The following is a 13190-nucleotide window of genomic DNA, read 5'->3' on the forward strand; positions in this document are numbered from 1 at the left end:
CTAATAATCTACCTGTGATTCTATTTCATACCAGTCTCCAAGGGTAGAGTGCGCAGGTATAAAATACTTAATGGATTTTTTTAAGAAAAGGAAGTGACTTACCATGACCGATGGAGTGGCGACCTTCACAGTGGTAGCCAGTGTACTGGTTCCAGGAGCAACTGCCATAGTTTTGACCATGGTTGTACTAGCGTGAAGTCCAATTGAGGTAACTGCTGTGCTGGAAGGAATCTTCTGAGTAGCAGCAGCTGCTGCAGCCAAAGCTGCCATTCCACTCATCTGCGGACTGGAAGTCAGTGGCTGGGAGACAGAAAGGTTACAAACAAAAGCATCAATAAAGGCACAAATGGGATGCAACACCAATCTCCAACACAACACCAAACTTCCCCTTCACTCAAAGCACATTTGGAAAAGGGCAGAGGAGCCAACACTATCCAGATCAAACTTATGAAGAAAAACTTAAAGGGCTCTCTGCTTCCTACTGATAGAGGTCATGGAAGCATTTTCTAGCTTCCATTTCTTCTCCTTTCTCCAAAGAGTGAAGACTAAGCAGTCCAGAGGAAAAGCAGAAATTAACAGCACAAATGATTGTAGCCTATCAACGGTCTCAGAAAACCATGGTTCATGACAGATTAAATCTAATAAAAAGCCAAGTGATTTATTCTGTAGGAAGAATGAGGACGGACAGTATAAATTAAATGGTATAATGTTAAACAGGATTCAGGAAGAGAGAGACCTGGGGGTATATGCACACAAGACTTTGAAGTTAACAGAACATGATGACAAGCCCATTAAAGATTTATGAGATCACTGAATTTATAATTAGATGCATTGAATACAAAAGCAAGGATGCTAGGCTAAACCTTTATGAACAATGCTTAGTTCCCCGATAGAACATCATAGCCAACTCTAACTTTAGAGATTCATGTACCAAGACTCTATACCTCAGGGTTCTACAATCTCTTTCCTTTTACTACACTGTTTTTCTGTTCTTCCTGTCAAAATGGACAAGTTCACATTTTCTCACATTATATCCCATTAGCCAATTTCTTCCCCCCACTTACAACTCACTTTGCAGACTCCTTAAGCCCTCTACACAACCTACATTCATACCATGTTAACTCCCACAAAGTCCAAAGTCCATCGGGAAATCACCAATTGATCTCCCTGTGGAGCTCGTTAAGTATGAGTTCCCCTGGTAACAGGCAGTGACCTGCCCAGGACTGGGCCTGCTGAACTGTAGTCCCAGGCAGGGATTACACCACAGTAGTAGTTTTACATGAATTCTGTAATAAACTATGGGTTTTTTTCCAGTCAGGCTTCCTGAGTCATTATCTATCTACTTTTGCACCTTCAGCAATTTTAGCAACCATACACTCAGTTCTTCAGTCCAGGTCATTGACATAGATTATAATTAGTCCTAACACTGAACCCTACACTCTCCACTTGTTAGAACTTGTCAACTTGAAATGACCCATTTATCCCTACTCTCTGCTTCCTGTTCGCTAACCAACACTGTGCTAAAAAAACAAAATGTTTGGAATGATGAGCTCAATAATACTCCTTCAGAATCCTCTGTTCAGGCCTACATGCTACCCTCTACGCTACGATCTTATTTTACCTTTACAAATGTCTTTGAAAATCCACATATACCACATCTACGGGTTCTTCTTGATCCATTTTGCTTAACACATCCTCAAAGAACTCCAATTAGTCAAACACTTTCCTTTTTGCAAAATCATGTTACTCTGTCTGATTTGTATTAGGATCTTCTTGGCACCCTATTCCTTATTAATAGATTTTAGCACTTTCCCTATGATACCTGTTAGGTTAACTGGTCTGTAGTTTCCTGCTTTATATCTGCCTCATTTAATAGAGAAGTTACATTCACTATGTTCCCAATCTGATAGGACCTTTTCAATTTCTAGGAATATTTTGAAAAATGCAGCCAATGTATTTACCAGCTCAGCATCCTAGGATGCAGGCCACTAGGTCCTGGGTCTTGTCAGTCTTCAGTTCTAATAGGTTTATCAATATATTTTCATTGATGATTGTAATGGCTTTACGTTCCTCTCTACCTTTCATCTCTTCGTAAATCCCCAGTGCAGGAGAGGCCATTTGGTCCACTGAATCTGCACCAACTCAGGAGTATCTTACCCAGGCCGTCTCCCCTGCCCTAACCCTGTAACCCCACGCATTTCCCATGGCCAATCCCCCTAACCTATACATCTTGGGACACTAAGGGCAATTTAGCACAGCCAATCCATTTAACCTGCGCATCTTTGGACTGTGGGAGGAAACTGGAGCACCCAAAGAAACCCATGCAGACACAGGGAGAACGTACAAAATTCCACAGACAGTGACCCAAGGCCAGAATTGAACCAGAGACCCTGGAGCTGAGGCAGCAGTGCTAGCCACTGTCGCCCTGCTTGATCTTCAAGAATTTCTGCAATGTTATTTACGCCCTCTACAGTGAAGGCAGACAAAATATTTGTCTAACACTTCTGCCATTTCCTCATTTCCCAATTTTAATTTTCCAAACTCAAGTACCAATGCTGACTTAGTTATTTTCCCTTTGAAATACTTGCAGAAATCCTTGCTATCTTTTTTATATTTCATGCTAACTTTCTCTAGTACTATAATCTTTTTCTCATTTTTATTTCTGGCACCAAACTTCAGAAGAAAGCCAATAGAAAACAGTAGCAGCAGTAGACCATTCTGCCCTTTGAGCCTGCTCTGTCATTTTGATCATGGCTGATCATCACATTCAACATTGAGATCCCACTGTAAGGCCTCGAGAAGAGGAAGAGATTTACAGAAATGATCTCATGACTTCAGTTACATGGAGAAACTAGGATTGGTACATAGAAAAAATATTTTCTGTACAGGAGGCTTTTCGTCCAATCATATTTGCATTCGCTGCTATAGGATTGAGGATTCCCCCACTGTTATGCAGTGAGGGGGCTGGTGGTCTCTATCTCTGCTGTCCCTTTTCCACTATGTTTCCGGGCCACAGAAATCTTGACCTCCAATGATAAGATTCACCATGCTTCATCCCACTCTGTTATTCTACTATAACCATTTACATCTCCTCTTGGCCCATTTTTCATTTCTTTACTTGTCCCATGACCTCCTCTGCCATGCACTGTCATTCCCTTCCCTTTGTCATTTAATCTCTTTTGTCTTCCAGCCTTTCAACAGAAATTCCCCTCAACCCCCTGTTTTTTTTTCTAAGTCTCTTCACTTACTTAAAACCTAACAGCATATTCTAGTTGTAATAAAAGGTCAATTACCTGGAGCAAAGTGTATTTTTTCTTCTGGAGATATTACAAAAACAAAGAGAAAGAACAAAGGGGAAATTCTGTGATGGCTTGGATGGCAAAAGAGATCAGTATTTATCAGTTGAACAGAATAAATGAAACTAGGGACTTTCTAACATGCACTAAACTGGGTTATTCAAATGGCCACAAACATTTTTCTGGTGCACCACTCTTAAATAACCACTTGAACACTTGCTGTGCAAAATACGAATTACAACAGTCTACGATGCTGATCGCTAAACCTGTGCCTCCAATCACATGCTTAGTTCATGCAGAAGCACCTGGAAAGAGCATCCTAAATAATAAATTGCATCAGCTATTTACCCAGTCTGAGGAGTTTGACCAAAAATTACACAGGATTTAAAGGGCTTCAAATCACAATATGTAGTAGTGCACCTGCAGAACTGCACGCCGTACTCTACAGAAACCACAACAGATGTTCAACTTACAGTCCCTGCTGTGGTCTGCGCTGGCATTACCATGCGAACACCTGGTGGAAGAGCTGCCACGGTGATGGGTGTTTTGTTCAGAGGTGCAGCTTGCCGTTGCACAGTAATGAGGGGTGTGGCTGAAGCTGCTGTTGTGACCACCAGCTGCCCTGTTGTGGTTCTGATCATCGGTGAGCCTATAATGAGAGGTCAGTTAAATATCAGCTCAAAGAAATTAGTGAGCCTCGAAAGAGAAGGATTTGCATTTCTACTCTAAAAGCATCCCATAGCAGTTTACAGCCAATGAAGTACTTTTTGGAATTGCTGCAATTTAAAAAACATGATGAGCTATTTACACACAGCAAGTTGCTGCAAACAATATCACATTTGTGTTAATGTCGGTTGAGATATAAATGTTGGTCTGGACACTGCTCAGAGCTCCCTGCTTCTCTTGGAATATTACTATAGGATCTTTCACATTAACCTATGATGGAAAACAGGGGTCTGGTTTAATAGCTCAGGCGAAAGATGACACCTTGTGACAGTACAGCATCCCCTCGGTTGTGCACTGGAACGTCCACCAAGATTTTGTGCTCAACCTTCCGATCATAGCATCCCTACAGAGCACAAAGAGGCTATTTGGCTCATCGAGTCACACCAACAACAAGCCCACCCAGTCTCTATGCCCAAAACCCAACATATCTGAATTTGCAGTATGTAAAAATTATAAATGTCTTGATATTCTTTTAGCTTATTAATATATATAACTTTTCCACAGAGAACGTCTCTTCCATCTCCCTGTAGATTTATTATAATTTTTATTGCTATTTTAACTGAGTAATTCTTTCATTTTGAAGACAACTTTTTAGACTGCGCTTCCTCCACATTAAAGCTTTAAATTAGTCCCTTTTTCTCCATTTGCAACAGCTCAGCATTATTTCTCAGTTATCATTTATTGTTCACTCCCTACACATCTTGGGACACCAAGGGGCAATTTAGCATGGCCAATGCACCTAACCCACACATCTTTGGAGTGTGGGAGGAAGCTGGAGCACCCATGCAGACATGGGGAGAACGTGCAAACTTCACACAGACAGTGACCCAAGCTGGGAATCGAACCCAGGTCTCTGGAGCTGTGAGGCAGCAGTGCAAATCACTGTGTCACCCGATCCAAGAAAGGAGAGCTACCATGGGTCATGGTTGACACCTCAAGCAGCTGTGTCCAAGACTTGTAACATTGTGAACCTCTCTGCGGTGTGCATTGAGACATACAAGCCAGATATAAAGTTTAAATCAATTTAGACATTACATAAAGGATTGGACTGGTCTCACTGCTCAGAATTAAACGTAAAGAAAGGAACAAAAACTCATTTACATAGTATGTTTCACATCCCAAGGATGGCCCAAAACGCTTCACATTCAATTGAGAGATCAGCTTACTTCTGAGGTACAATCACTGGTGTTTTGTAGATAAATGCAGTCACTAAAATCACTGCAAGGTTCCACAAATAACAAGCAACAGAAATAAATTGGTTGATCCATTATTGTTCGTTCAGGGACAACCAAGAGAATTCCTGCTCTTTAAAAACTGCATAGGATCTCTTATGGCACTCAAAGTGCCCCAGTGTTTCTTCTGGCTGGGTTCAGCTAACTTCAAGTTTTGAGCTGTACTGCTCAACACCACAGCCGAAGATACATTTACCCCAAGCCACTGGCAGTTAGATAGGCATTCAGGATGGGATATACGAGGAAGTATGGGGGCGATTCTCCCATCCCGCTGTGCTGATTTTCTAGTGCAGTGGAATGGGAGGTTTAAACATGGCCGGATTAGTGCAATCCGCGCTAGGCAACCAAGCACCATTTCTGGCACCGTCTTTTCTGCCTATTTCCAGTGCGGAGCTGCATAATGCACCTCGTAATAATTATAATATAAATTTAAATATAACTAGTGGGCCTGGGACTGAAGTCTCTGGGGCCGCTAGCCTCTCCCCCTCCTCTGGGAGTATTTCACTCCAGTGAGGTTTATAGTAGCTCCCCATTTGCGAGGAGCTAGCAACCCACCAGAGTGAAGAGGGAGCAAATCAGGGCAACTTGGCAGTGTCAGCCTGGCCCCCTGGCATTGCCCAAGAGGTAAAGTGGCAATCCCCTGGGGGCACCTTGACACAGTCCACCAGGCACTGGGCAGTGCCAAGGGGCTAGGCAGGGATCCTGTTGCCACTCTCTGCCTATGAGAGGGAGAAGGAAGGTGGGGGAAATCGGGACTGCCAGGGAGTGGGGAGGAAAGGAATTAGAGGGCAGCAATGTGGGGCTGGTCAGCGATTGAGCTAGCAGGCAATTAGGAGGCCATCAGTGCAGGGCTATTGCGCGTGGGCTGATCTCTGCGGGAAGTTACTGTTTTAACAGCATAAATGCAGCAATTTCTCGAAGCTGATAGAGGAGGTTGATGACAAGATGTCATTCCCACAAAGTTAACTTTGATTTGCAGTTTATAATGTGCATCTTCTTTGCCACAAACTGCTGTTATTAACACATCAATAATGGCAACGTGCGTTAAACTCACCAGCATCTGTCATAAAAAAACTTACGCATCATATTCAACACTTCATCAATAATTTTTCTACCAGAGGAAATCAGATGTAGTGGCTTACCTGGTCCACGTGGAGAAGCTACAGCAGCAGGAATTCTGACTACAGTTGGTGACGTTGCACCAGTGGTTAGGGTTGCAGTCTGTGTTCCTACAGCAGTTGTTGTCTGTGTAACAAAGCGGATTCCTGGCTGTACCGGAGCAGGTGACATCGGTGCCGCTGCCGCAGGAGCAGGACTGCTGGATGGCCGGATGCCCGTGACAGCAGAACTTGACAAAGGGGTCACAGCGGTAGCAGCTGTTGGGACGTCGTACTTCTGAAGCTGAAGCAAGTAGCTGTCAGCAGTGGGTATTGATCCCCAACTGACCTCAAGGGAGTTGGTACTCGCCCGAACCAGCTGGACTTTACTTGGAGCAGGAGGTTTTTCTAATAAGAGAAAGGTGATGGGAAATTTAGTTTACATAGGAGATACAAATGAAACAAGTGAATGGTATAGAGCTGGGGAAAATATGGTAAAGATGAAGGAGCCATTTGGTCCATCTAGCTCTCCCTCTCTTCAGCACAGCACTTGGCACCAGAGATTTTGTCTTCACCATCTTTCTGTGTATTACTCAGTGCAGAAACATGTTCTCTGACATTGCATTTTAGCACAGTTTACTCCCATTCCCTTTGTTGTACAAATTATGACTTTTTTTCTTAGCATAATGCTGTACACTCTTGCGGTACAAAGAATGTTTGTCCATCGTGTGTTCGTATCAGCTTTCAAAGCACAATCTAATTCATGCCAGCCCCCTACCCTTTTCCAAATACACAAATTATTTGCTTTTGCTAATCCTTCCCCTTTCACATACCTAAAGAAACTTTAGCGTCATTAGCTTACTCTCATATTCTATTTTCCTTTCCAGGGGAATTTCACAGTAACTTCATTGCAGTGTTAATGTAAGCCTTCTTTGTTACTCAAATAAATTTTACATTAATCTTTTACTTAGTTCTCCTTTGCTGAATTCTAAAACGTTCACAAATTTTCAGGCTTACCATATTTTTGGACAACTTTATACACCTCTCCCTTTGATCAAATGCAATCCTTGACTTCTTTTGTTATCTACAGTTTGAACACAGTGCTGGGTTTTCGTGCATTAAAGGAATGTAATTTTGCTGTAAATTATAAATGCGTTCTTTAAACGTTAGCCATTCTCTATCTACCATCATACCTTTCAACAAAGTTTCCTAATCTAGCCAATTTGCCCTTCATAGTTTCCTTTTCGATTTGAGACCTTAATCTCAGTTTCAACAACATTTTCAAACTTAAATGTAAAATTCTATCGTATTATGCCTGCCTTTTCTTAAAGGCTCCTTCACAACAAGATCTCATCGCACAATTCTAGATCTAAAATAGCCTGTTCTGTAGTTGGTTCCTCAACATTTGGCTCTAAAAACGTTGTCTTGCACATGTTCCAAGAAATGATCCTCCACAACTAATTAGATTTACTCGGTCCATATGTAGATCGAAATCTCCCACGATTACTCTATTACTCTTGTATATACACCTCATGTCCTGATCTATACTGTGATTTTCATCCACTGCTCTTTGTTTATAGGAACCAATTTCCATCGATGTTTTCTCCACAATGTGATTCTTAGTTCCACCCAAATTGATTCTACATCATGACGTTTGAACCAAGGTATTCTCTCACTACAGTACTAATGTCCCCTTTATTTAGCAGAGCTATCCCTACCACTTTTTCCCTTTTTAAATATCATATACACTTGGATATTCAGGTCCCAGCTTTGGTTCCTTTGTAACCATGTCTCTGTAATGGCTCCATGAGATCATATATATGAATTTTTTTGAGCTAACAATTCTATTTTTATTGTGAATGCTGGGAGCATTCAGATAGAGCCCTCAATTCATTTTTTAAAACTGTTTTTGTAATTCTGGCCCTATCTGCTAACACGGTTTGCAATCACTGTCCTTTCTGCCAAACTCGGATTATCATTACCTTTATTGCTACCTTGATCTATTGACTTATCATTGCCTTTAACTTGCTCAACCCTCTTCTACATGGTTAGTTTCTCCCTCTCGTTAGTTTAAAGCCTTTTCTAGTTACATAATTTGCTAGAACACTGACCCCAGCAGGATTCAAGTGTAGACTGTTTCAATGGTGTAGTTCCAACTTTCTCCAATCTGGTGCCATTAGCCCATGAATTGAAACCCATTTCTCCCACACCAATAATTGGACCATGAATTCAACTATTTCTTTTACCCAATGTCAATTTACACATGGCTCAGATAATAATCCAGAGATTCTTATTGTTGAGGTTCTACTTTACAATTAGTGCCAAGCTCAATGATCTCTATGTAAAGCCTTTTCCCTAGTCTTACCTATAAAGGTTGGTATCTACAAGCACCACAACCTCTGGATCCTCCCCCTCCCACTGCAAGTTCCTCTCCAACCCTTAGCAGATATCCTGAGCCATAGCAAACCTTTGAGTAAATTTAAGGAAGAGATGGACAGATTTTTTAATTAGTAAGGGTTTGAATGGCTATGATAAACGGACGGATAAGTGGAATTGAGGTAGAGATGAGATCAGCTGTGATTGTATTAAATGGTGGAGCAGGCTCAAGGGGCTAAATTGCTACTCCTGCTCCTAGTTCTTATGATTCTTAACTTTGGTAGTGAATTCCAGATTCACACCTCTAATTGAAATAATTTCTCCTCTTTGTTTTAAAATCTGTCACCCAGATCCTAAAACTATGACCTTTTGTTCTAAATTACCTCACAAAAGGAAACATCCTTTCTACATCTACCCCGTCAATCCCCTTTAGCATCTTGTACACTTCAAATTAGATCTCCTCTCATTCATCTAAATTCTGGACAGTATAGGCCTAAACTGCCCAGTCTCTCTTCACAAGTCAAACCCTGTATCTCTGGAATCAATCTCGTGTGTTAGAATGTAAAATGTGAAAACATGACTAAGTTATAAGGGTCAGCTGACCCAGTCAACCATGTAACCAACAACAGAATGATATGATGATTAACTGACCCAGTATAAATTAAAATGGGAATTATGGGGAACCTGGAATGGCCCAGGCTGAGGCCTCAAGTTTGGAGTAATGAAGTTTCTTTATTAAACTTCTGATTTGTAAGCTGGAGTAAGTTTTGTTATATTTTTATTGTCTACATTTGAAGAGTTCCTTCTGAATTAACATAGTGAACCTCCTGTAAACTGTAGTACAACTACTTTGTTTTTCAAGTAAGGAGACCAGAACTATGCACAACACTCCAGGTGCAGTCTCACTAATGCTTTGTTGCTGCAACACTCTCCTACTTTTATACTCTATTCCTTTAGCAATAAATGCCAAAATTTAATTTCCTTATTACCTGCTGCACCTAATGGCCGGATGCCATCAGGTAATTTTAGGACATCCCATGGCAGTTCATGGCATCAAACTACGTTTGAGGTCTAGCCACTGTTGTAATGGAACAGTCAAATTGTACACAGCAAGGTCCCACAATCAGCAATGACCAGATAATCTATTCTAGCATTACTGGTTGAGGAATAAATATTGGCAAGCAGAATTGGACTTATTCTCTCAATTTATGAAACCTGCAATCTCTAAAATACCATCTCAATCTTTTCTTTACACACCTTAACTTTCTCTAACATTTGATGCAGTATGTACAACTGCAAACTGTTCTCTAAAATGTACTTACCTGTTTCAAGATACCACAAGTCCTTACAACAGACTTGATTGTTCCAAGCTTTTCTGTATCCATCTCGACCACTCCACACGTAGAGACGTGTACTTATGGAAACTGAACAGTGGCCAGCTCTAGCACGGGGAATGCTGTCCTCAAATGATTCAGTAGAAATCTGAGTCCAAGTCATTGTTTCTAGTTCAAAGAAATGAGATTAATAAGCCATTAAAGAATCTGGTACAGTCGCAAAACCCCAGTACACCAATGCAATATTGGCCTAGTGCTTATTGAAAGTAAGGGAACAGGAGTCATCCAAAAAAAAAGAGAAATATAGTTTAAAGACAAAGTTTCTACTAACCCCACCTCCCCAAACCTACCCATTATATTTCCATGATAATGCTACTGATGAAAAATTAAAAGATGTACAGGATTGTTTATATTGGCAGTAATCTTGTTTCAGGGTTCGCACGACAGACAAGAACAAAGTTGAATAGTCCCTATACCATTTGGCTCATTCACTCCCAACTTGTCAGCTGTTTTGCTCTTGCAAGAATCCACCATGCAGAATTTTCAACTGTGATTATATGAAATATCAACTCATTCTTTTCCATTAATAAAATTACACAGGGACAATACTTAAAAAGCAATGCAAAATGTAATAGTTAAAAGGAACACATCATACCCAGATCCAGACATGCCAAAGTATTTGTGCACTTCCACTCTTTCTCATGCGTGGGAGCTTTGACATCTTCCAGCACAAGAGGGACCCAGCCACCAAAAACATACATTCTGGGAGGGAACAAAATACAACAAAATGAAGGGTATTGCTAGGTGCAAGTACAATTAGCAAACATTTCAGTTCAATTCCTCTTAAGAATTAAAACAGATTCTCACTTGCTCCCAATCATCGTGGCTGAGTGTAGGCTTCGGGGCAGTGGTGGAACGCCGGCAACTTCTGGTTTGTTCCATGTTAAAGTTGCTGCATTATACAAATATAATTAATTATATAAATATAATTTAATGAAATCTGGTCAACCTGAAAGGCCAATGCATTTGGTAAATAAATACCACAAGATGAAAGATTATTTCCTGTGGCCAGCGAATCAGTACCCAGGGGACACAGATTTTATGGTAATTGGCTAAAAAAATCAGAGGGAAGACGAGGAGAATGCTTAAAAATAAATGCAGCTATTCACAATCTGGAATACATCTTGTGACTGAATAGCAGAAGCAAATTTAATAATAACTTTCAAAGGAAATAGTGTTAAATACTCAAAGGAGAATAACTTGAAAGGCCAAGGGAAGAAAGCAGGTGACCAAGACTGATTGGACAGCTTTTGTAAATATCTAGTACAGGCATGGTGGACCAAATGGCCTTATTCTGTGTTGTATTATTCTGTGATTGAAGCATTTATCCAAGTTGGCATTCCAAATCTTGCTATATTCTAAAACCTTAAAATTCTCTGATTGTTATACTCTAGTGAGTAAGCTGAGCCAGATGAATTGGACTGGTGCCAGACCCAGGTTAGTGGGTCAGCTGAGGATGACAGGAGAAGCAAGTCCTATCCAGCAATCTCAGCTGGAAACGTCATGAATGCTTCTGTATGCAAAGCATGTCAGGGAAGATCAGGGTCAAGCTCAGCAGTGACCGTCTCTACTCCCAGATTACCCGCCAAGACAGAACCATTTAGAGTCTGGCAAGAAGCACAGTCACTTTGGTGAGATAACTGATAACTACACACCAACAAGTGTTGGCACCATTAGGAGATAAGGAGGGTGGAAAAACTGAACAGGGGCTGAGGGGTGGGAAACAAAGTTCTACAGCACTTTGTATAATGTGGAGATCAAGGAGGTCTTAAGTATGACCATTTGTCTTTGCTGAATTATCCATTCGTATGCAAGGCAGCTGTGCAGGTGCTATGATCAGCCTGCATGTCACCATTCATGAGATTTGCTGAAAGTTCATTTGTATAATTGATGGGTCTGGCTTTGGCTGTAACACTTTGTCCCCCTATTCTCCATGTCATAAGAACGTAAGAAATAGGAGCAGGAGTAGGCCATCTAGCCCTTCGAGCCTGCCCCGCCATTCAATAAGATCATGGCTGATCTGAAGTGGATCAGTTCCACTTTCCCGCTTTCTCCCCATAACCCTTAATTCCCTTGCCTACCAAAAACCTATCTACCCGGGTCTTAAATATATTTAGCGAGGTAGCCTCACCACTTCAACGGGCAGAGAATTCCAGAGATTCACCACCCTTTGAGTGAAGAAGTTCCTCCTCAACTCTGTTCTAAACTGCCTGCCCCCCCCCCCCCCCCCCCCCCCACCCCCCCTCCCTTATCTTGAGGCTGTGCCCTCTAGTCCTGCTGTCCTTTCTGAGCGGGAAGAATCTCTCCACCTCTACCCTATCCATCATCTTATACGTCTCAATAAGATTCCCCCTCATCCTTCTAAACTCCAACGAGTACAAGCCCAGTCTATTCAGCCTCTCTTCATAGTCCAACCCGTTCATCTCCAGTATCAGCCTAATGAACCTCCTCTGCACTCCCTCCAAGGCCAAAATATCCTTGCGCAAGTGCGGCGACCAAAACTGCACACAGTACTCCAGCTGCGGCCTCACCAGTGCCCTGTACAGTTGCAGTAAGACCTCCCTACTTTTATATTCTATCCCCGTCGCTATAAAGGCCAGCATCCCATTCGCGTTCCTGATCACCTGCTGCACCTGCAGGCTGGGTTTTTGCGACTCATGCACAAGGACCCCCAGGTCCCTCTGCACCGTAGCATGCTGCAGCTTTTCGCCCTTTAAATAGTAATCCCTCCTACTATTATTTCTGCCAAAGTGGATAACCTCACACTTGCTAACATTGTACTCCATCTGCCAGGTCCTCGCCCACTCGCTTAGCCTATCTAGATCCCTCTGCAGGCTTTCCACACCCTCCGCACAATTTGCTTTTCCACTTATCTTTGTGTCATCAGCAAATTTCGTCACCCTACATTCAGTCCCCTCCTCCAGATCATCTATATAAAATGGTAAATAGCTGAGGCCCCAGCACCGATCCCTGCGGCACTCCACTAGTCACCAACCGCCAATCCGAATAGCACCCATTAAGTCAAAGATTACAAGTCTCCAAGGACAAGTCTAGGAAAAAAGGAAGGAA

The 13190-nt window shown here is 41.9% G+C and overlaps 1 protein-coding gene across 1 annotated transcript in view; it reads right to left on the bottom strand.

Moving 5' to 3' along the window:
* Positions 1 to 13190, bottom strand: part of LOC145363106 (host cell factor 1-like) — a 106648-nt gene that overhangs the window by 67717 nt on the left and 25741 nt on the right. Inside the window, exons 5-10 of the mRNA XM_080218633.1 lie at positions 10929 to 11013; positions 10717 to 10823; positions 10050 to 10229; positions 6397 to 6759; positions 3770 to 3945; positions 103 to 300 (exon numbers count right to left, since the gene is read on the bottom strand). Of these exons, the coding sequence (XP_080074759.1) occupies positions 103 to 300; positions 3770 to 3945; positions 6397 to 6759; positions 10050 to 10229; positions 10717 to 10823; positions 10929 to 11013 (1109 nt within the window). The remainder of the gene's footprint in view (positions 1 to 102; positions 301 to 3769; positions 3946 to 6396; positions 6760 to 10049; positions 10230 to 10716; positions 10824 to 10928; positions 11014 to 13190) is intronic.

The sequence above is a fragment of the Carcharhinus amblyrhynchos genome, chromosome 3 (assembly GCF_965287045.1).
Source record: "Carcharhinus amblyrhynchos chromosome 3, sCarAmb.v2.hapA, whole genome shotgun sequence".
Lineage (NCBI taxonomy): Eukaryota > Metazoa > Chordata > Chondrichthyes > Carcharhiniformes > Carcharhinidae > Carcharhinus > Carcharhinus amblyrhynchos.